This window comes from Carex rostrata, chromosome 5 (assembly GCF_964058835.1).
Source record: "Carex rostrata chromosome 5, lpCarRost1.2, whole genome shotgun sequence".
NCBI classification, from domain to species: domain Eukaryota; kingdom Viridiplantae; phylum Streptophyta; class Magnoliopsida; order Poales; family Cyperaceae; genus Carex; species Carex rostrata.
Genome location: NC_135922.1, coordinates 10,402,665 through 10,427,794, shown reverse-complemented (window position 1 = coordinate 10,427,794; position 25,130 = coordinate 10,402,665). Strand labels below are relative to the sequence as shown.

At 36.0% G+C, this 25,130-nt stretch overlaps 4 protein-coding genes across 4 annotated transcripts in view; all 4 read right to left on the bottom strand.

Moving 5' to 3' along the window:
* Positions 1–1,355: 1,355 nt before the first annotated feature.
* The window catches only part of LOC144554018 (putative disease resistance protein RGA4), a 31,874-nt gene continuing 8,099 nt past the window's right edge, over positions 1,356–25,130 (bottom strand). The window contains exons 3-7 of the mRNA XM_078302209.1: positions 3,525–3,716; positions 2,059–2,747; positions 1,866–1,950; positions 1,640–1,698; positions 1,356–1,408 (exon numbers count right to left, since the gene is read on the bottom strand). The gene's annotated coding sequence lies outside the window, so the exon portion shown is untranslated. The remainder of the gene's footprint in view (positions 1,409–1,639; positions 1,699–1,865; positions 1,951–2,058; positions 2,748–3,524; positions 3,717–25,130) is intronic.
* Positions 3,858–25,130, bottom strand: part of LOC144554015 (disease resistance protein RGA2-like) — a 53,284-nt gene continuing 32,011 nt past the window's right edge. The window contains exon 3 of the mRNA XM_078302196.1: positions 3,858–3,914. The gene's annotated coding sequence lies outside the window, so the exon portion shown is untranslated. The remainder of the gene's footprint in view (positions 3,915–25,130) is intronic.
* On the bottom strand, positions 4,183–7,555 carry LOC144554020 (putative disease resistance protein RGA3). The gene has a single exon (XM_078302211.1). The coding sequence runs from the start codon at positions 7,455–7,457 to the stop codon at positions 4,338–4,340; it is 3,120 nt and encodes a 1,039-aa protein (XP_078158337.1). The 5' UTR covers positions 7,458–7,555; the 3' UTR covers positions 4,183–4,337.
* LOC144554514 (uncharacterized) lies at positions 12,001–13,485 on the bottom strand. Its single transcript, XM_078302831.1, has 2 exons — positions 12,380–13,485; positions 12,001–12,272 (listed from the first exon to the last, which is right to left on the bottom strand). Exons 1-2 carry the CDS (start codon positions 13,170–13,172, stop codon positions 12,244–12,246), a joined length of 822 nt encoding a protein of 273 aa, XP_078158957.1. The 5' UTR covers positions 13,173–13,485; the 3' UTR covers positions 12,001–12,243.

Below are 25,130 nucleotides of genomic sequence, written 5' to 3'. Positions count from 1 at the left end.
TGTGTTTGGAGACCAAATTTTACATTTTTTGAAATTTTTTTACTATATTTTTAGATTTATTGAAAATCACTGTTTTTGGATGGTCCAGAATTTTCAGATCAAGTGATTTTCTAAATATCTAAAAAAATTGTAAAAAAATTTCAAAAAATGTAAAATTTGGTCTCCAAACACATATTAATATCGAGAACAAGATGAACGGTTCGGATCGACCGTTAGAATTTAAAAACTCGAATATAGAGCCGTAGCACGGTAACAACCCGTGATATGCATAGTACCATAGACTCACTCATAACTATCATCATCTCTTTTTATTTTATAATAATCACACCATACTTACTAGAAAGAAAACAAAAGTGAAATATATTATGTTTGACTCGAGAAATGGTATTTAGCAGCTTTGCAGAATGACAAAAAATGAGATACTATATCCATTTTAACTTCTTAGATTCATAAATTATAAAGTCCGTTCGTATATTTCCTACCAAAATTTTCGAAGTAAATTAAGAGGGCATCTTTTTATGATGTCTCCAATAACGATAAATTTTCGAAGTAAAGCTAGCGTCTTGTTGGGCTCACCAATTATTAGTGTGTTTACTCTAAAATATATTTGATTTGGTTCAAACAACGAATTCAAACCGTTAAAACCAATCTATTTTACGAATAACTTTACTAAATCATCAGGCAACGACCTCAAAACCCTACAAATTATCTGTTGTGTAATAACTAAAAAGAAGCTAAAAGGAAAAATGTCAAAAACCCTCATTTTTCTCTAAATAAATAAATAAATAATTATCTCCAAGTGAACACTCTAATCATATCATTGGTTCATATTGGAGTGTTGACAATACTCAAGATAATAGAAATATCCAGGGCCCATTCAATAAATTCTTGCTCTGTTTCATTTGAAGTGTCAGAGCAATATTAAATACAGAACATTCAAAGAAGAAAAAGAAAAAAAACAAAACAAAACAAAAGAAAGAAGTAATTGTTAAACTATGTGCAAATTTCAATTTGAACTTGAAACAAATTTTAAATATAAAGAACAAATAACTGCTGATGAAAAGAAGCAACCACAAATTACATAGATATGCTTTTTATACAGAGCAACATCAAATACAGAGGACTGCAAAAAAAAGGACAAAGAAAACAAGAATTGGTGCACTATGAGATTCCATTGTACCATGTGAAACAGAAGGCACCATGTTCCTATTTTAAACTTGAAGGTGTTCCAAACAACAGCTAGAATTTAGAACTGTGTGAGAGAATGCTGAAGCATATCTAGTGGGTATTCTACCCTCTGCCTTGCCTTCCATGCTTTGGTCATCTAGCGGTAGTCATACAATTGCCCGGATTTTCATAAGCTTTTCTTTCATCATTCATGGGAGATGAAGTGCATGACCAAGATCCTCTGCATGATTAACCAATCATTTAGTAAAGAACGCTTATATCTGCATGATTGTCGGTTAGTCAACTTTTGAATGGAAGATTCATCTCTCCTTCTAAAATCCTTTTGAATTTGCGAGTTAATTATCAGTTAACGGTCACCGTCATGATCTAATATTTATCTGTGATGGATAAAGATATAAAGGAAATTAATAGCTACTTCAATTAACAGAGGGATGTAGCGATTAGAACTTACTTTTGTTAAAATTGGGATAATGATAGAAGGACTTTTTAGCTCTAAGGGGCTTCTACAAACTGCACATTTAAATATACACAATGGTTATTCAAGAATGGAATATTACTTTTTAAATAATAGAGTTTCATCTGTAGTTGACTATATACCCATGTATCAGTGACAATGTCCCCAAAGCAAACAGAACAATTTAAATATGACTGACTCATTCAACATAGCTAATGCTTACTATTGAATAGTCGAAGTTTGACTTGCAGCTTTCCCTGGTTTGTCATGTCCAGAAGATGCTTCTCCCAAATCCAATACTTGTAATTCTGATCAGATTGAATAATAAGAACATTGCCATTTCAATATTTTCAATTATAAATTTTCCGATGGGCAATGACATTCAATTTACAAGAAAATAAAATCTATAGACTGACCTGCTTAAGAGATTATTCTACTTGGATGTTAGATTGTACTGGTCACCAGCCTCCGGCACATACATTGCTCGCTTTCTTTTTCTCTACTCCCTTTGGCACTCGAATGAACAGAAAAAAAAATAATAATTCTACAGGAGCATATAACTTGTTGAGCACACTGGAGTAAGGAAAGACAATAAGAAGTTGCTCAATTAGCACCTCTGTTTAAGGCTTATGCAATTGAACAATTGATGTCTTATGTTAACATTCTTTTACAAAAAGGACCCCAAATTTTTTTATTTATTACTGTTAAGCTTGGTTTTTTTGGGATCTGACATGATGACCAACTAAATTTAAGAAATCTGCATAAATTACAAGTGCCCGGAGTCCCACAGAAGAATGTCTTTCAGCATTCCTGTGAGATGCTATGCATGATTAACCAATCACTTGGTAAAGAACTCTTACATATGCATGATTATAGGTTAATAAACTTTTGATTGGAAGAATTCATCTCTTCTCCCAGAATTCATTTGAATTTGCGAGTTAATTATCAGTTAAGGACACTGTTTTAATTTAATATTTATTTGTACTGGAAAATGATATAAAAGGAAATAGCACCTTCAATTAACAGAGGGATGTAACGACCAGAACATTCTTCTGAAAAAATTGGAATAATTAAGGACTCTTCGACTCCAAGGGGCTTCTACAAACTGCACATTCAAATGTACACAATGTGTATTACATAGAAAAGGCTTCAATAATTACCCAAAATAGTGCTAATTCATAGTATCGCTTATTTAACAATGGCATATCATTGCAGAAAAAAATAGTATTACCAGAATCTGACTATTGACCCATGTATCAGTAAAAAAGATCACCAAAGCAAACACAATAACTTAACCCAGTTTGCCCTGGTCCTTCATTGTCCATAAGATGCTTCACCTGAATCACAAATATAAGTTGTAATCTTTAAGCGGACATATTACATTATCTATCGCAAATTTAAGTTGTTATCTTTAACCAAACATAAATATTTCCATAATAAAAGGACTTGTATATATAGAAGTTTGCAGATTGACCTGCTTAGAGATTGTTCTTCAACTGCAGAATGTCTGATAGTTTCTTTCATATGTGTGGGCTGCATTTAAAAATTATAAATTATCTGATAATCAGAAACTGAATCTTGGTGGTTTTGTAATCAGCTGGTAGGTAAATTACGAAAACTTTTTCATACAAGACAAACATTTTAGTTCTTTATTGTAGGTCCCATAATATTAAAAAATATTACAGACAAACATTTGCATGCAATGGTTGGCATGCTACTGCAAATAGACCCGTAACAACACCAATATCATACTACAAAACAATATCAATTATTGCAATGAAAAGAGGTTGAAAGGGCATGATTAAAAAGATACCACAAGAATCTAACATACAGATAACCCATTTCAATTTTGTTCAGTGGTAAAAGTAGCGAGAGATTAAACCTTTGAGAAAATGAATAAATGAGGCACGTAGAAGAGAAAGGCTGCAGTGAGGTCCACGGTCAAAAGTCAAATTGGATAGCTGGCAACACCATTCTCATGTCTCCTTTTTTTTGACAGCCTCTGGCGCATACATTGCTCTCCTTTTCTCTCTCTCTACTTCCTTTCGCACAATCACTAACTAAATTAAAATTTCTGCATAAAGTACAAGGAAAAACTCAGGTCAAAACAATAAATGTGGCTACATATAATGCCTATTGATCTATATTTCAGATTGAAAATTTTCACCATCTCAGAATAAGCTGGAGAAAATAGCTGGCAAAATGTTTCCCTCAAGAAAATGCTCCTCTTCCACAATGCATCTACTGGTAGATTGTGAAGCATTTGTTGAACCTGTAAGGGTGCATTATGTCAAGATGAGATATCAGATAATGATGACTTCCACATAAGAGCATAACTTAATCTTTGTGCAATACTGATGACTGTTCCAATTATATTTTGTTGGCATTAAACAAATATGCAAATCAGCCAAAAAGAAAAACATTTGTCAACAATTTATTTCTATTGCATTGCTTGTGTTTATTACATACAATTAAATGAAAAAAGAAGAACCATACTGATGAACTAATTGAGAATTCAGTTGACCAATTTTTGTAATTAATCATTGATATGAATGTATTACCTTGTAAGCCTACTTTGTTCTGCCTTTATAATTTCTTATGCTGCAAGATTGCTCTTTATAAGTGAAAGAAACTCATTTGAATAAAAAATTAAAATGCTATAATGTGGATGTACTATATATACCTCAGATGGTAATTATGATGGGTGTGCTGGAAAGCAAGTGCTTCTGCATGAGGGGAACGACAGTGCGAGATTTTTTAATATGTCAGACCTCCTCTGTTCTCCAAATATTGTAATTGGAATCTCAGAAATCAGGTACCGATACTTCCCATACATTCGAAAATGCCTCTCCAAGTGGGGACACTCTTTAATTTCAAGTTGATTGAGGTTCTTTAGGTGTTGCAACAAACCTTCAGGAAGAACCCTTATCTTTGGGCACTCTTCGATGCAAAGTGAATCAAGTGCTTCAAGCCCTTCCATTCCTTCTGGAAGATGTGTCAAGTTGGGGCAGACATTAATGCAGAGCGTTTCCAGACTGGTGAGGCCTCCTATGCTCCGTGGTAAGCAGTGCAAGCTTTCACATCTTAAAATGTACAATTCTTTTAGAGCAATTATGCTTCCCAAACATTCTGGTAAGTATTGAAGTTTCGGATTACTACTAATCCGCAGCATGTTGTTAATTGTTGAGAATTTGGGAATTTCAACCAGATTTGGACAGCCTATGATATCTACATCTTCAAGTTTTGGCAATAACACTTCTGTGATTGACCTCCCAACTGATGACTCCAGTTGTGATCCAAGAAACATTGGGCAGTTTAAAACACGAAGGTATCTTAGGCAGTTAAGACTTCTGAACACTTCCTCAGGCCAATAAATGATATTATCACATCCATTAATACGCAGATTTTCAAGAAATGTAAAACACTTCCAGAACCATAAGGACGTATTTAATGGAATATTTGATACTCCCAACAAACTCAAACTTTGACATTTTGTCTGAGTTATACTCACTTCCCCCTCTTTTGGTTCTACTAGTACAATATGGTCATATTTCCCCAATTTTAATTTATTGAGTGACTCCCAAGGTTGAAAAGAAAGAGATTCATTTCCACCATGGCCCACAAGCGACAGGTCCTGCAATGTAGTTAATACCGTTGCAAAGCGTGACAAGTCTTTGTTTCCTACTGCAGACATGCTCTTGAGTGACGGTACAATTGGCATTGCAGTCAGCTTAGGGCAATTAATGACTTCTAGTGCTTTTAACTCAGGAAAAATTAGTAATGACCTGTTGCCCTTTTCACCTTCACACCAGCTGCATAACTCTGGCATTTCAGACAATACCATCTTTTTTAATGATGGAAAAGCTACTCGGGCATCTTCACCACCTTCAGTGCAAAGATTCCTCAAATTATCCAAATGTTTTAGTTTGATATTTTGAAGGAAAGGTAGTTTTTCTACTGGTGGTATTCTTGTGCAGTCTCTACATTCAATTATATAAAGCTCAATCAGATTTTCTAGCATCTGGTACTCTATCATCCAGATGGGAAAATTTTTGCCTCTGTAATCTTTGATTTTAAGAACCTTTAAGTTGTTGCAAGGTTTAAGAGCATCCAACACTTCAAAAGGATCGCAATGCATTGCCTTCAGAGCATTTGATTCTGGTATGTTATCGTAATTCTTTGGCATTCCCCAGCATAATGCCAGATCATCCAGATTTTGTTTAGCTATCAAATTAGCTTGCCTTGCATCTACAGCATGCTTAATTTCCCTTAGGTTGTACAAATGCAATTGGCCATGGAGATTATTCAAGTTATTGAGCTCCCTAATACCATTACCGGCATCTGTGCCAACAATGTATATTGTCAATATTTGCAAACAATTTAGCTGTCCTAAACCTACAGGCATGCTTCTTAAATTTCGACACAGTTCATTAATATATAGATGCCGAAGGCTACTCATATATCTCATACCTTCTGGTAACTTTTCTAGAAATGGACAATGGGGGAGCCTTAGGGTCTGCAAGAGATAGAGAGTGCTTATTTCTTCAGGCAATGATGTACATCCACCGATCGAAAGCTCCAAATATCTCAAGTGTTTTATTTTTCCGGCTGTAAAGATAGTTTTCCCAATAGGAACTACACGTAATTCTAATGTACGCAGCGAGTTTGGTTTGAGAAATCCAATATTTTTCACATAGCTAGAACCTTTAGGACAGTACGAATAAATGAGGCTCCGAATAGAAGGGAAGCAATCAATGACTTTGTTAATATCCACCGGAGTAGTGCTTACTGAAACATGATGGACATTAATCATTGATTGGTTAACCTGTGCTGGAACTTCTGATGTGGAGAGACATTTGGCACCCATGATGGATTGAGCAAGGTCATGCAGCAGATCATGCATTTTGAACTTGGTTTGAAAGCGTTGTTCTTTCCATGGATACAAATATACATCTTTCCAACCAACTTGCCTAATTTCCTGAAAAAATGACCTCCAAACCAATTCATTAAAAATATCGTTCCCTTTCATTACCAGGCTACTTGACCCATCAGTTGGAATAAATCCATTTGCCATCCAAAATTGGATCAGCTTCTCCTTGTCCATCACATAATCCTTGGGGTATACTGCACAGAAAGCAAAACACATTTTCATGTACGAAGGCAAGTGGTTATAGCTTAGCCTCAATACCGGTAAAACCTCATCTTTAGCAGGCCTTTGTTCCCAGATCCTGCTTTCTTCGAGTACATCCAACCACTCTCGCACCTCAGACTTAAAACTCATTAAGCTAGCTAGTGTATTAATGGCTAGTGGCAATCCCCGACAATTATGAACCATCTTTCTACCAATCTGAACCAGTTCTTGGCATTCCTTTACCCCCTTGCTAAATGCCCTTTTGTGAAACAGGCTCCATGAATCCTCCTCATCTAAACATTCCAAATTATAACACTCTACCGTACCCATTATAGTAGCCACTTTCCCACTCCTTGTGGTAACTATTATGACACTCCCAGAATTACCACAGTTTAACATAGCTCTCAGCCTCTCCCACTCATGGGCATTCTCATTCCAAACATCATCTAGCACGAGAATGTATCGCTTTCCCCATAAAACTTGGCGTAAACGCCTTTGTAGCATCTCTATGTTGTCTACAGAAAGATTGCAACCCCCTTCAACTAATTCAATAATTAATTTAACAAGATGACCAATATTAAACTCTTCAGACACACAAACCCATAATGGTAAGTTGAAATATTCTTTCACTCTAGGATCATTGTACACTAGCTGAGCAAGAGTTGTCTTGCCGAGCCCACCCATACCAACTATCGGAACAACAATGAGATCATCATTTTCATGCCCTTCAAGCAATAATTGCACTACCTTCTCTTTATCTTCATCCCTTCCCACAATTTTTGATTCAAGCAATATATTGACAACAAATTAATTTGATAATCTCGATAGTCGTCAGTACACTTGAATTGTGATTTATACTTTATCTGCTTTATACACTTGAAAATAATAAAATTTGATGTACGTAAGTTGCACTATATTTGAAACACTTTATAATAAAAGATTGAAATAAAACTAATTTATAAGGTATCTGAATAGAATATCAAATAACTTTGAATTGTTGGTTTTATTTCTATGCAGAACCGTATTGCATATATAAATCCTAAATTGCCATGATCTTCTAGTGAACTTTAATCTGAAATTTAGGGTTACCTTGATCGGTAGTCATGGTCTTCCAGGGATGCACAATCACCGTTGATCACCGGAAGCCCTTTGAATTCCAAGTAATCCCTCTCAAGTCCGATGGAGAGATCGAGAGAGGCGGCAGCAGCAACGTTCTTTTCCGTACAAAGAGAGACACCCGATTCAAGTTCTTTACCGAAAATCCCCTTCTTAATCGCAATATATTAATCTCTACTCTCTTTTGCTATTTTTGGTAGAGAGAGTGAAAGAGACAGAAAATATATGTGTATATCGGATCTGTATGTTTCTTAATTTGATTAAATAGGCTCCACTTGAAAAAATGAATAGGCGCGCCCTTTAATCAATTGAATAGGCATAACAGTAATACGATTAATTAATTAACCAATTAATTAATTAATCTTTTTCACTTATTGGATCTGTAGCCTATTTTCTTATTGGATCCTTAGCGGGTCTGAATTCAGAACTTGCCTTATTGGGTATTTCCTTATTTACGGAACATTGTCATATTTGATTGTATTCCCCAGGGACCAATAGCATAATTGTATTATTACCAAACTTTATATAATTTAGACCATCACTAAATCATAAAGTTATTAATACGCATTCTACACATTAAAGGCCCCACTTCTCATGACACATATTGAACCCGATAAATAATACTTAATTTGATCACTTCATAACGGGTCTAATTTTGACAGTCTATTATTCAATATATATTTATATTACATATAAGCCCACATTAATTGAAATTAATTCCAACAATCTCCCACTTGGGCTATATGTATGTCCGAATAATATATATTGATAAAACCGAATTGAGTACTCAAACTGTGCTGTCATAGCTTTTTGTGTCATCAACCAATTTCGTCCATCAATCATATTCACAAGGACTTAAGCAGTATTCGTCTCATGAATCGAAACTAAACCAACATAAATCACAGTGTAAACATAATTGAATGACATGAATCATGAAGGGGATGTGTAGTTTGGAAATTACATGCAATGTGATCCACATGCCTATCTCCAATTTGGTCACTTTATCTTAATCTGATTTTGAGGTCAATCATAAATTCAGAGTGCATAATAAACTGAATTACTGAAAACTGAATAACTGAAGTCTGAATAACTGCATGAAACATACAAATAACAGAATATCATATAAAAGTTAACTGCATGATATCTGTAAAAGTATATCATATAAAACATAAAACATGATACATAAAATACAAACTCCCACTAAATCTGACAATCCTCTTTAACATAGATACCCATATGAGCGACATGCTCGTGAAACTGTTTGGGTACTAATCCCTTAGTCAGTGGATCTGCCAGCATAGAAGCTGTACCAATATGCTCAATACTAATAAGTCCACTCTGAACTATTTCCTTTACAACAAGAAACTTAATGTCGATATGTTTGGATTTTGACGAGCTTCTGTTGTTGTTGGAATATAGTACTGCTGAATTATTGTCACAATATATCTTGAGTGGTAACTTAATAGTATCCACAATACGCAGCCCAGTGACAAAATTCCTTAGCCATATTCCATGGTTTGATGCCTCGAAACACGCAATGAATTCGGCTGTCATGGTGGAAGAAGCAATCATAGTCTGCTTTGCACTCTTCCAAGAAATAGCTCCTCCAGCCAACATAAAAATATAACCAGATGTTGACTTCATGCTATCCACACAGCCCGCAAAATTGGAATCAATATATCCAATGACCTCAAGCTTGTCTGATCTCCGATATGTCAGCATATGATCCTTTGTTCTTTGCAAGTACCTAAATACCCTTTTGGCTGCTCTCCAGTGATCCATACCAGGATTACTGAGATACCGGCCTAACATCCCTGTGATGTACGCAATATCCGGACGCGTACACACCTGAGCATACATCAAACATCCAACTACCGAAGCATATGGAATCTGATGCATTTCTGATTTTTCGAGTTCTGTCTTTGGACACTGATTGAGACTTAATTTGTCTCCTTTTGCAACAGGGGTATTTCCTGGTTTACAGTGTTCCATGCTATATCGCTTGAGAATTCTTTCGATATATGCTTTTTGTGAAAGCCCCAAAATACCCTTATTTCGATCTCTTTGTATTTTAAGGCCTAACACATATGATGCTTCACCAAGATCTTTCATATCAAAATGCCTGAAAAGAAATCTCTTAGTTTCACGCATCATATTTATATCGTTACTGGCAAGCAATATGTCATCAACATATAAAACTAGAAACATAAACTTACTCCCACTGAACTTGTGATATATGCATTCATCTACCAAATTAGGCTCAAATCCAAATGAGACAATGACTTGATGAAATTTGAAATACCATTGTCGAGACGCTTGCTTGAGTCCATAGATGGATTTCTTTAATTTGCAAACCATTTTCTTTGGGTCATCTGACTCAAAGTTAGGTGGTTGCACCATATAAATGTTTTCATCAATGTCGCCATTGAGAAATGCAGTCTTAACATCCATCTGGTGTAACTCAAGATCAAAATGTACCACTAATGCCATGATAATTCTAAAGGAATCTTTCATAGACACAGGTGAGAAAGTTTCCGTAAAGTCAATGCCTTCTTTCTGTGTAAATCCCTTAGCAACAAGCCGTGCTTTATATCTTTCCACATTACCTTCTGAATCCCTCTTGGTCTTAAATATCCATTTGCAACCAACAGGCTTCACACCTTCAGGTAATGGGACGATATCCCAGACTTTGTTGTCATACATTGACTTCATTTCCTCATTCATGGCCTCGGTCCATATCTGAGAATTGACACTTTCCAAAGCCTGACGGAGACTAAGAGGGTCATCCTCCATCATGCCAATGTCAAATTCATGTTCTTGAAGAAATGCAACATAATCCTTAGATATTGCACTTCTTCTCTCTCTGGTGGACCGCCTTAAAGGCACTGTTTCTTGAAGTTCTTGAGATGGTATAGGTTCCTCTTCAACATCAACATTGTCTTGAACCGGATTCTCTTCCATTTCTGAAGGTTCACACACTGTAGGTTCATTCACAGTACGATCCTGAACCAATGAGTCTCCAGATATTCTTATTACAATCGGTACCGTTGATGGCGCCTCTTGTATAGGAGAATCATGTTTCTCTTCAAAGACAATTTGATTTGTATTTCCCCCTTGAACCATAACATCCTCAAAGAACTTAATTGTATTTGTCTCGAAAATTGTTCTGTTAGTGGGATCATAAAACTTATACCCCCGGGACCTTTCCGCATATCCGACAAAATAACAGCTAACTGTCCTTTCGTCCAGCTTTTTCTCTTGTGGCCTATAAGGCCGAGCTTCAGCCGGACAACCCCAGATTCTTAAGTGTTGGAGACTAGGCTTTCGCCCGGTCCACATTTCATATGGAGTTTTGTTCGCTGCCTTAGTCGGTACCCGATTCAAAATATATGTTGCTGCCTTAAGTGCTTCTCCCCAGAGGTTCAATGGAAGTGAAGTATGAGAAATCATACTTCTCACCATCTCCATTAATGTTCGATTGCGCCTCTCAGCCACTCCGTTCATTGCGGGCGAACCCGGCATTGTATACTGTGGCACAATCCCATTTTCCTCCAGAAATTTAGCAAAAGGCCCTGGACGTTGTTCTCCTGAACCGTCATACCGACCATAGTATTCACCACCACGATCCGATTTGACGCTTTTAATCCTTTTGTTGAGCTGTAACTCAACTTCAGCCTTGAAGGATTTAAACGTGTCCAAAGCTTGAGCCTTTTCTTTAATTAAAAATATATAACCATATCTAGAATAATCATCAATGAAACTGATAAAATATACATGCCCATTCCTAGTAGCTGTAGGGAATGGCCCACATATGTCCGTATGTATCAGTTCAAGGACGTCATTCATACGATTGGCTGTATATTTACGCATGCTTGTTTGTTTGCCCTTCGCACATTCAATGCACGGACCCAGATCCGACATGTCTAAGGGTCTCAGAATATCACTTTGAATAAGACGTGTAATTCTCTGTCGAGAAATATGACCTAAACGCTTATGCCAAAGTGCAGCTGAATCCTGATGTGTTAATTTCTGTCTAACGTTTCGAGTTTCATTGTTTAGGGTTTCATTATATGAAGCAACAGTATCCAAAGCATAAAGATTATCCAAAACAGATAGAAAACCAGAAGCAACCAAATTGGAGTTTTGATACAAACCAAACTTTCTATCTCCAAATGAACAAGTAAAACCTAATTTGTCCAATGCAGAAATAGAAATTAAGTTCCGCCTAAAAGACGGTACAACAAAAGTATCAAACAGATCCAAATAAAATCCAGTTTTCAAAAGTAATCTAAAATGCCCTATAGCTTCAACTTCTGCCTTGTTTCCATCGCCCACATAGATGTATCTTTCACCATCATTTGGCTTCCGGTAACTTCGGCAACCCTGCATAGACACAGAAATGTGAGTAGTTGCACCTGAATCTATCCACCATGTGTCTATGGAAACTGAAACTGCATTAACTTCTGTACAAACAAAAGAAAAATTAGTACCCTTCTTAACACGCCATGCGTGATAATTGGCACAATCTTTCTTTACATGCCCTTCAGATCCACAGAAGAAACAACCCTTTTTCTTTTCCTTATTCGGCTCCGATACGGTAACCGGCTTCTTATCCTTATTGGGCTTCTTCTGCGAACTTGTAGTTGCAGCATCTGAATTTGCCTGACGTTTCTTTTTCCCTTTTCCCTTAGAGGTAGAAGCAATGTTTGCGCTTTCACTCTTGTCTGACTTCAACCTCTCTTCCTCCTGAACACAGTGCGAGATGAGTTCATTAACTATCCATGAGTCCTTCTGACAGTTATAACTCACCTTGAACTGTCCGAATGAGACAGGAAGAGAGTTAAGGGCCAAATAAACTAGCATATCATCCGATATATCTAGCTTATGTCCCTTCAGTTTTGAAGCGGTATGCATCATTTCAAGAATGTGCTCCCTAACATTGCTCTTACCATTGTACTTCATTGTGCAGAGTTTGTTTAAAAGAATGCCTATTTCAGCTTTCTCATTCCGAACAAACCTCTGCTCAATTTTCTTAAGATAGTCTTTAGCAAGAGTGGAATCAGAAACTGGTCCCCTAAAACTTTCAGGAATGGTCTTTTGCATGACCCGAAGACACAAGCGATTTGACCTCATCCACCGTGCATGTGCAGTTTGTTCCTTTTCAGAACTAGTCGCAACAGGCACAGTAGGTTTGGCCTCCTGCAACGCTATGTCCAGGTCAAGACACCCAAGGATAATCTCAAGATTATCTTTCCAATCCTTGTAATTAGAACCCGTCAGCATCGGAATGCTATTGATGCCGGCTGTAAGATCAGTAATTTTTGCTGAAAATATTCACAAAGAACGAATCAAATAACCGAATAAAAATAAAAAATTAAAATAAGGCATATTCCATCAACTAAGTATCCTCGAACAATAAGTGCTCTTTGGAGTCAGTTATTATTCTAAGATAAATAGGTGTAGTAATCGAATATAACAGTCTATTTGATGTCAATTAGTCAATCTTCCTTTGGGCCGATGAACTAATTACATCTAAAACTTAATGACTATTACCTATTCATTACCACAAGTATACACATACAACACTTAATTATTGTCTTTCCTTTGGGCCAGTCCAATAACTAAGCATCATATATATATTTACTGTGTATAAATTGGCAAATGATTAACGCCAGTATGAGAGCTTACTTTGGCAAGATGATACCTTTATCAATCATTTTCCAAAATATATCTAAATCTGAAGCCTTCATAATGATTTAATATTTTCCGAAAAACAAATTTATCAAAATTTGTCTTAACGTAATTATTATTATGTTCTGATTTAGTTCGGCCAGTATACTGTCGGAAATACCAAAATTCATTATATCTTATATAAACCCTAAATTGCCATGATCACCGTTGATCACCGGAAGCCCTTAGAATTCCAAGTAATCCCTCTCAAGTCCGATGGAGAGATCGAGAGAGGCGGCAGCAGCAACGTTCTTTTCCGTACAAAGAGAGACACCCGATTCAAGTTCTTTACCGAAAATCCCCTTCTTAATCGCAATATATTAATCTCTACTCTCTTTTGCTATTTTTGGTAGAGAGAGTGAAAGAGACAGAAAATATATGTGTATATCGGATCTGTATGTTTCTTAATTTGATTAAATAGGCTCCACTTGAAAAAATGAATAGGCGCGCCCTTTAATCAATTGAATAGGCATAACAGTAATACGATTAATTAATTAACCAATTAATTAATTAATCTTTTTCACTTATTGGATCTGTAGCCTATTTTCTTATTGGATCCTTAGCGGGTCTGAATTCAGAACTTGCCTTATTGGGTATTTCCTTATTTACGGAACATTGCCATATTTGATTGTGTTCCCCAGGGACCAATAGCATAATTGTATTATTACCAAACTTTATATAATTTAGACCATCACTAAATCATAAAGTTATTAATACGCATTCTACACATTAAAGGCCCCACTTCTCATGACACATATTGAACCCGATAAATAATACTTAATTTGATCACTTCATAACGGGTCTAATTTTGACAGTCTATTATTCAATATATATTTATATTACATATAAGCCCACATTAATTGAAATTAATTCCAACATGAATTTGTAAAAGATTGAAATAAAACTAATTTATAAGGCTAATAATTTTTAGATTATTATTTCTTAAAATTTTAAGAAAAATTGTTAAGCTATAATTTATAAATGAACAATGAATCAATATTAGAAAAAAATAATTATGTGCACTGGATTTTATCGCTCAATTAGCAATTTCTGTTTTTTATATTCACATTTCATGCAGCACGTGAAATGGTTTCGTACAAGTACGATTTAATTCTTATTGGCTCTTTTCTTTTAAAAATTGTTTGCCTTGATAAATTAAAGAATCTCATCCCGTGGAAGACAAGATGCGCAGTTCACTCCCCGATATCATTATTTAGCTTCTAATTAGCGTCTTCTTGGTCACTGTGCGGTTTTATACTGATGTAATTTATATTTCTCGATGACTTAATTAACCATCTACAAGCTACAACACCTACTTAAATCGCCATATGTATTTTTGAATGTGCCACATTCAAAAATAAAAACTCCCAAATCATTTTTTTTTCTTCTCTTTCATTTCCACCTATTCCTCTCTCCTGCCTCCAGCATGAACCTTAACACTTCATGCAACACATCAAATTTATAATAACAGCAAAAAAAACAATCGCAATATAGAAAAAGCAAACAATCCCACACAAATTAATTATAAATAATAAATCGGGTTTAGATAGCTAATCGGATACTAAATAAAAAAATAATGCTCAAACTTAAAATTTTCAATGTTTTTAGTTCTAATTTTCCATAAAAATTAAGGAATTTATTATAATTTTAATCACAAATTTAACCCTAATTATGAATAAAAATTTCTATAGAAATTAAGAAGCAAAATAAGTTTCAGAAGAATTGGGGAGACAAAGTTGGTCCAAATTAGTAAATCTCCGTAAATATTGAAAATCAAAAGGAGGGGCAATTAATACTTAAGAATATCATCCCTCTGAGGGGAAATTCGCAAGAGTAACAACATATAGTAAACAATAGGTTTAAATAAGGAGATATGTAATGGTAAGTCTATAGTTTTTTGGCTAGATAGGTGGTGTACTGAACATTCTCTACAGCACCAGTATCATAATTTATTTTCAATTGTTACCAATAGATTCGTGTCTGTGGCTGAGACTTTTGTTAATTCTTATTTATATCTTAGTTTTAGACGACAATTAACTGGTATATATATGGAGGAATGGTTAGCTTTGCAAAATATATTCTTTCATTTTACTTTATCTGACCAATTAGAAGATAGGATTATATGGCGATGGTCTACACATGATAGCTTTACCGTTCATTCCTTTTATAAATGGTTAGAATATGGGGGAATGCCTAATTCTGAATATGGTACCATATGGAAATCCCATATTCCATTAAAAATTAAAATATTTTTATGGCTTGTTCGAAAGGACAAAATTTTGACTAAAATGAATTTAGTAAATAAAGATTGGCAAGGTGATACAAAATGTGTATTCTGTGACCAAATAGAGAATACAGAACATTTTTTTACTCAATGTTCTTACATTAGCTTAATATGGAACTGGATAGCCGAGCATAATAATTTTAGTTATAATTGTCATACTTTAGAAGATTTATGGTTGATTGACGCTTATATTCCTTTCAAGGATAGACTTTTAATTGAATTATTAAGAGGGGTTGTTTTATGGATTATTTGGTTAGAACGAAATAGATTATGCTTTAATGATGGTACCCCTTGTTCTATTAGGATTCTAGGTACTAAGATTATTTCTTTAACTCAATTTTGGTGTCAATCTAGAGGGGATGATTCTTTCTTTAAATTAAATCTTATAATGCCTTTTGATGTTAAGGATCTCCCAGATTTCATTCTGTTGGAAGAAGCAAGAAGTCCAGCACCGACTCAAGCTTTGGACCTTCTGGTGCAGGGTTCTGGGGATGGCAACCCCCCATCTCTAATGTCTGGCGACGAGGAGGATGAGGACTTATTAGATTTGTAGCTCTTAGTTTTATGCCTATTATGTTGTTTTTGTGTTTTTCTTATGATATTGCCTGCTTTTGTTTTGAACAGCTGTACAGACTTGTCTTATTTGATTTTGATACCAATTTTAGGTACTATGTCAGATATGCAATAATTTCTAATTTCAAATAAAATCGGTGGTAAATACCACTATTTTAAAAAAAAAATCATTGTAAACACTGTAAGGGTTTAAACAATTCTTTTCGAGTTTCGTATGTAAAACCAAAATTTGCATCTTCTGAGATATCTCAAACTTTGATATATCTGTGCAAAAGCTACACCATTCAAACCCTTTCTGCACGAATCGCAAAGCACATTAATACTAAAAGTTTGAGAATAACGTGAACCTGTTATTTCAATTTCAACCGTTCAAACTTTTTCATGTTCAAATCTCAACAAAGTATATATTTTTTTTGTACACAAATTTCAAGGAAGATTAACAGTTGAGATCGATCGAGATAAATCGTCATGTTATTCCAAATCGGAAAGTTTGAAATATCTCAGACGATACAGACACAAAACTAAAGTTGGAAAATGCGGGGCCCGCATGACCAGTGCCAGGCATGGTTGCCCCACCACTGCATCAGCCAATTAGATGGCACATGTCCAGTGTAATTTTCTGTGTCGCTTTTGTGTAGAAGCACATGTCCAGTTATTTTGTGCCCGCTACAATGAATATTATAAAAAAAAATTCATTTTAACAGGAGTAGCTTTTAGCCTTTTTCTATACCTTTTTATCTAAGGATCTGTTCGGTTGTCACGAGATTATGCGGAATGGAATTGGACCAGATCGGGAACCCACTTTATAATTTACAGGATCCCATATTCATTGGTGTACACGGGACTAGATATAAAAATGTGTTCAATGAGTGTTCGGTTGTACTATGAGTTTAATTGTAGGAAATATTTAGATTGAATCTACTTGTATATGACATTTTTTTTTAAATATGATTTTTATTGCTACAATATAAAAAATAGCATTTAAATTCGGACTCATCAGAACTCAATTTATATCAACTTCTTAAGTAACTATTGTACCTACTTTTTATCCATTCAATTTAATGTAGTTGTTGATAACTTTCTATATATAAATGAAATGCTTCAATCAATTTTAATCATCCTCACACACTAGAAAAAAAAAATAGATCTTTTCCATTTATGGAGATTAGACAATGATCATGATGAATAAACAAGTGTGGTTTTTCCTTAATAGAGAGAAACTTGTTAAATACTTACAATAACAAAATTGAGAGATTCTGTGAAGGACTGAAGATTTCAAAGTGGCGCATTGACAAAATGTAAAACCATGGTATTTTGTTAAGTTCCAACAAATACATAAATCTCATGGAAGATGCAAAGTCCAAATTAAACTTTTAATTCAAATTTACAAAAAGAGAGGTATGTTTTAAACCCTCTCTCTTCTAAACAAAAATATGCTATGAGTGTAAATTAAATATATGTAAATTAATACATTTATACTTTTTTCACAGAGACATATTGAAAGATAATTCTAAGCATAATCTTGAATATATATAGTTCAATGATAGTTGCGACTATAGCAATGTACGTAGCTTCAAATTAATTACTTTCAGTAATAAAAATTTAAATTTAAATGTGCATCACTGTATAAGCACAAGAACAAGGAGGTATATAACTTCTCTACACGCATAACAACATTCACCCAGTTGTACCTTCTGTTGCTCTTAGCCCAAGGAGTAATTTTGTCGAGCACGTGGCGGGCATACACCAATACCCAATAAATGGAGAAATATGAAAGTTAAACGAGAAGCCAACTCAAACAAACAATCAAACACAGAAAATATAAAAGAGAGACACAAGATTTACGTGGAAACCCTTGCGGGAAAAAAACCACGGGAGCACACGGTGCAAACTTCACTAGATCAAAAGTTTTACAAGTACAAGGAGATTAACAAGCCAATAGCACTCACTCTAACACCCTCTTACAATATCATACACTAATTTGAGATTTGCTAGTGTATTTAGGTGGATTTAATCAAGAGAGCAAAAACCCTAGAGTAAGCTTGAAGAAGAAAAAAGGGAACAGCTTGGCTTTTGGTTCTATCTTCCGATATCTCCCTCTCTGTCTCCACTTCATTTCATATAATTTCCATTTGGAAATTTATCTCCTTCAAATAGCGACATGGGCCTTTGGCCCAAAATTCCTTTTGGCTTCATACGGCAACAATCTCCCACTTGAAGACAAAGTTCTCACTTGACCTCACTAGTACCACACCGCGCTCCAACATTCGAGTTACTCAACCAACCCGGAATGCCTCCGGCAAAAGACTACCTTATCCGGAGGCACCACCTTTGTGAACATATCTGCAATATTTTCCTTCGTGTGAACCTTCTCCACGATCAATTGCAAACGATCAAGTACATCACGAATGAAGTGGTATCGCACATCTATGTGCTTCGTTCGTGAATGATACGCCGCATTCTTCGCAAGATGTATGGCGCCTTGATTGTCACAATGCACCACATACTCATTTTGCTTCAATCCAAATTGCCCAAGCAAACCCTTCAACCAAATCATCTCTTTGGCCGCTTCGGTCAATGCAACGTATTCCGCCTCGGTGGAAGACAAGGCAACAATGTCTTGCAAACGAGACATCCAACTAACGGCTCCACCACCGATAGTAAAGACATAACCCGTTGTAGATTTCCTTGTCTCTTTACAACCCGCATGATCGGCATCAACATATCCTTCAATTGCTAAATGAGATCCTCCAAAACAAAGTTGCAAGCTTTGAGTGCCTTTCAAATACCTAAGTATCCACTTCACCGCTTGCCAATGTTCCCATCCCGGGTTAGACATATACCGAGAGACGACTCTCACTGCTTGTGCAATGTCCGGCCGAGTGCACACCATAGCATACATCAAGCTACCAACGGCCGATAGATACGGGACATTTTTCATTCTCGTCCTCTCTTCTTCATTCTTTGGAGAATTCTCTTTAGACAATTTAAAATGCCCGGCTAGAGGTGTAGTCACCGGTTTGCAACCGGTCATGTCAAATCTTTCAAGGACTTTCTCAACATACTCCGTTTGACTTAACCAAAGCTTTCCTTTCTCCCGATTCCTTTGAATCCGCATACCCAATATTTTCCTTGCTTCACCAAGATCTTTAGTAGCAAACCTTTTAGACATGTCAAGCTTAAGAGATTTGATCTCATCATGATCATTGCTTGCTATCAACATGTCATCAACATAAAGCAATAACAAGGTAAAAGTTTCATTCGCATTACCTTTCATGTAGACACAATGATCAAAGTCGCTTCTTTTATAACCCTCTTCTTGCATAAAGGTATCAAACTTCTTGTACCATTGTCAAGAGGCTTGCTTCAAACCATACAATCCCTTTTTCAATCTACACACAAGATTAGGATTTGATTCTTCAACAAAACCCTCCGGTTGTGACATATAAATCTCTTCATCCAAGTCACCATGCAAGAAAGCGGTTTTAATATCAAGTTGCACAAGCTCCAAATCCAAATTAGCCACCAAAGATAAAACAACTCTTATTGAACTATGCTTCACAACGGGAGAAAAAATTTCATTAAAGTCAATACCATGTTTTTGTCCATAACCCTTCACTACCAACCTAGCCTTATGCCGCTTTGAACCATCGGCTTCATTTTTCAACACAAATACCCACCTATTTTTCAATGCTTTCTTTCCCTTTGGAAGTTCCACCAACTCCCAAGTTTCATTTAAATGCAACGAATTCATTTCATCTTCCATTGCTCCTAGCCACTTGGCTTTATCCGGGCAATTAATAGCCTCATGAAATGACTCGGGTTCACCCGCATCCGTAAACAAAGCATAATATAGAGAAGGGGAATACCTTTGTATAGGTTGAGAAACTCGACTTGATCTCCTCAACTCTTGTTCCGGGGTACTAGTGTGCTCACTTTCGCTTATGCCTTCATCTTCATGCGCCTCCACCGGCTCACTCTCATTCTCATGATCATCACCACCATCTTGAGGACGTGTCACTATTCTAGGTGCAACACTTGCATCAACATGCTCCTCCACATGTCGATCTTCATTTTGCTCATTCTCTTGATTTTCCATGAACATCATATTTTCACGGAATATGACATCTCGGCTTCTAATTGTCTTCTTTTCAATAGGATCCCAAACCCTATAACCCAAATCATCACCGCCATAACCAACAAATACACACCTCCGTGACTTGAAATCAAGCTTATTCCTCTTCACATTTGGAATTTTTACATAAGCTTCGCAACCAAAAATTCGCAAGTGATCATAAGAAAGTTTCTTACCACTCCACACGACTTCCGGTATGCCACCGTCTAATGCCACGCTTGGTGATCGGTTAATTAGATAAACCGCGGTGTTGGCCGCCTCGGCCCAAAATGATTTTGGAAGACCCGAGTGAGACAACATACTTCTAATCCGCTCCACAATGGTCCGGTTCATTCTTTCAATGACCCCATTTTCTTGCGGTGTATATGGAACCGTCTTCACCCTCCGAATGCCATGTCTCGCACAAAAATTATCAAATTCATTAGAGCAAAATTCACCACCATTATCCGTTTGTAAACATTTGATGGTTTTTTCAATCTCATTTTCAACACGGGTTTTAAACTTCTTAAAAGTCTCAAAGACTTGATCTTTTGAGGCCAAGGGATAAATCCAACACTTTCTAGAAAAATCATCTAGAAATGTAACAAAGTAAGATGCTCCACCAAGAGATTTGACATTAAATGGGCCACACACATCGGAATAAACTAATTCCAATGATTTCAATTTTCTATGGGATTCATTCCTCTTAAAATTCACTCTCTTTTGTTTTCCCATAATACAATGAATACAAAATTCAAGAGATGAACAATCAAAAGAAGGAATAAAATTTTCATTTTGTAACACTTTCATACCTCTTTCACTTAGATGACCAAGTCGGTTGTGCCACACTTGCATATCCGCATGCTCACTTGCCGTAGCCACAACACTTCTTCGAGGTGCTCCATGAAGAATGTACAAACTCCCATCCTTTTTCCCTTTCATTAATGTCATGCAACCTTTTGATATCTTCCATGATCCCTTGCCAAAAGTCACAACAAAACCGCCGTCATCAAGTTGACCCGCCGAGATTAAATTCTTGGTAATTTCGGGTACATGCCTCACATTGCTCAACTTATATCGCCTCGCATCGGCTTGCTCAAGCTCAACATCGCCAATTCCAACAATCTTACATGGTCGATCATCACCAAGATAAACATTTCCACCATCTACCTCTTATAATTGACAAAATAAGAACGATCTGAGCATATGTGGAATGAGGCACCCGAATCCAACACCCAAACATCCATGTTTGAACTTGCGGTACAAGCAACACTTAATGTCACCGCATCTCCTTTTTCATCGGAAACTATACTTGCTTCACCATCATGCCTTTTATCCTTTTGGTTGCCTTTCAAGAGATAACAATCCTTTTTCATGTGGCCCTCCTTCTTGCAATGCCAACAAGAATATTTTCGACCTCGAGATTTTGATCGTTCCTTACTTTGAGATACACCCTTTCTACCCGAGAAATTATCCCTAGTAACCGGCCTCCCCCTTTCACTAACCCTCAATGCCTCACTAGGCCCGGTTTCTAATTGGGTTGTAGCCTTCCTAGTTTCCTCATTCAACAATGAAGCAACAACATCACTCAACTTGAATTGGTTGCCCATTGTGTTCGCAACGGTAGTAACAAGAGTATCCCAACTAGTAGGCAAAGAACTCAAAAGTAATAAGCATAATACCTCTTCATCAAGATTTACCTTCAAGGACTTCAATTGAGCCGCAATCGAATTGAACTCGCTCACATGCGTTCTCATTGATATGCCATCCTTCATTTTCAAGAGAAATAACCGCTTCATAGCATGCATCTTGTTTACACCCGAAGGTTGCTCATATGATTGCTCCATTGTGGTCCAAAGCTCATGAGCGGTCTTACATTGATAGACATCAAACAAGATCGATGGTGAAATACACGGCCTTATAGCCGCCAAACATTTCCGATCAAGCTTCTCCCATTCATGATCCTCCATATGCATGGGTTGCGCACTACCACCAATCAATGGTAAATCTAACTCCCTTGATACCAAGTAATCCTCCATCAATATTTTCCAAATAGCCCAATTGCTACCATTCAACTTCTCAAATTCCATAGCCTTCTCCATTCTTCACGTGCAATCACGACACAAGCTCAAATTAAACCAACTCAAGCTTCAATCACTCCTACGCCAAAGCCCAACTCTGCTCTGATACCAATTGTTGCTCTTAGCCCAAGGAGTAATTTTGTCGAGCACGTGGCGGGCATACACCAATACCCAATAAATGGAGAAATATGAAAGTTAAACGAGAAGCCAACTCAAACAAACAATCAAACACAGAAAATATAAAAGAGAGACACAAGATTTACGTGGAAACCCTTGCGGGAAAAAAACCACGGGAGCACACGGTGCAAAGTTCACTAGATCAAAAGTTTTACAAGTACAAGGAGATTAACAAGCCAATAGCACTCACTCTAACACCCTCTTACAATATCATACACTAATTTGAGATTTGCTAGTGTATTTAGGTGGATTTAATCAAGAGAGCAAAAACCCTAGAGTAAGCTTGAAGAAGAAAAAAGGAAACAGCTTGGCTTTTGGTTCTATCTTCCGATATCTCCCTCTCTGTCTCCACTTCACTTCATATAATTTCCATTTGGAAATTTATCTCCTTCAAATAGCGACATGGGCCTTTGGCCCAAAATTCCTTTTGGCTTCATACGGCAACACCTTCTCTGGTATCCATTCTTTTCACAAGGAAGTTATTAAATGAAATAAAAACCAATGATAAATATTATCCAAAAAATATTCGCAAGAATACCTCAAAATTTCTTCAGACACATTTTGTCAAACACCTTATGTGCACACCTTGTAATGCCTAGGCGCCTAGCTAAGATTAAAAATAGTAAGACCAACTTGTACCTTCTCCAGCCATGGCCAAAGTGAGATGCCAAGAGCTATTTGGATCTGTAAAGTAAATTATGTGTTCTTTCTCTCCTTCTCCTCCTTTGCAAAACAAGCTAGTTGAGTCTATGGCAGCTTATTTATATAGAGGGCTTGTATTTTTTCCACAAATTTCCCGCGCAATCAATTTTCGTTGGAGTTTCCCGCCGAATCTGTTAAGAAAGAAAGAGAGGCGATTGGAGCAACTAAGCTCTTTACTCGTGGGAAAAGAAAAAAAACAAGTCTGCCTTCATTTTCTTTTACCCAAAAAATTACATTAGATGGGATTAAAAATGGAAAAACAGACACGATCCCATCTCAAGCGAATTTGTCATCCGAACAGGTTATTGGAAATTCAACCCCGTCAGCCCAAATTCCCTTTCGTTCCCGTAGGAAATTAGTCATCCGAACAGGCCCTAAGACCCAGCAATCCTTTTTTTTTTTTTTATGAAAGACCCTACAATACTAAAAGTTATATGCAAAGTACTAACAACGTATAGTTCAAATTGAGTTGATTTTAGTTTCATCGTATTTCTCTTACAATGAATGACAACAAATAATCTCCATATTAAAATGTTTGACAAATTTATTTTTATTATTTAGATGCATGAAAAAAAATTCCTTATTGACATTACAATTGCCAATTTTAGACATTACTCTCAAATTCATAAGAAGTACTATATAAGCACAGTACAGAGATTGGTTTTTATCTCAAATTGGGAGTAAGATGGTCTTTGAGAAAAGAGAGAATTTGTTTACAAGAAATAGCTTGCTGATTGCATGTAATGTGAGATGCAAAGGATCTTTTAGGAACCTCAGGACATATAAATGCAGCATTCAATCTCGCTCGCTATTGCGTGGTTGTTGTAGTTGTAAAGTAGTAAGCAATTATTGAACTAATATGTAAAATAATTTTATATTGTATACTGTCAATTTTATATTCAATTAAAAGTGATCATATGCATTATATAATTTATTGAGCATGAATGTGTCATGTAGAATGTAAATCTTTAATGTGTAGAACTTAAGATGTAATATTCAATTTATTTGTGAGCTGAATTGAATATGACAACATTCATGATTCATTAGAGTTGAGCTATTTTGTCCAGCATATTCTGAGATGAAACATAAGTTGAGCTGTATATATATAATTTGATCTTCAGAATTCAAGACTATATGATTCATTTCGCTTATCCTATTAGAGAAACCTGTGAGAGACGTTAGAGTGGAGTTACTCTCACGATCAAAGGAACTCATAAATTCTTTTTTGAAAATCTTCATAGAAGCTGCGAAGTTGTGAGAGGAAATCGAACTCTCGACCTTTGAGTACAACAACTCTAGGACTTATTCCTAACCAATTGTGCTACCTTTCCTTTCTCAAGAAACTCATGGATTCAGATATGTTTCGGCTATTATACTCAACATATATGGTCCTATAGGCTATGATAGTTTTCGTTGACCTCAACATCAGAATCATCACCCATCATTAGAAGTTAGACCAACTGAAGAAGCAATCAATCTCAATTTGCTCTCCTCTGCTAATTTTTAAATAAATTATTTTTAGTTGTCTTGTGACTCTTGTCGTATGGTTGGACAAAATAAAAAATAACAGAGAAAAAAAG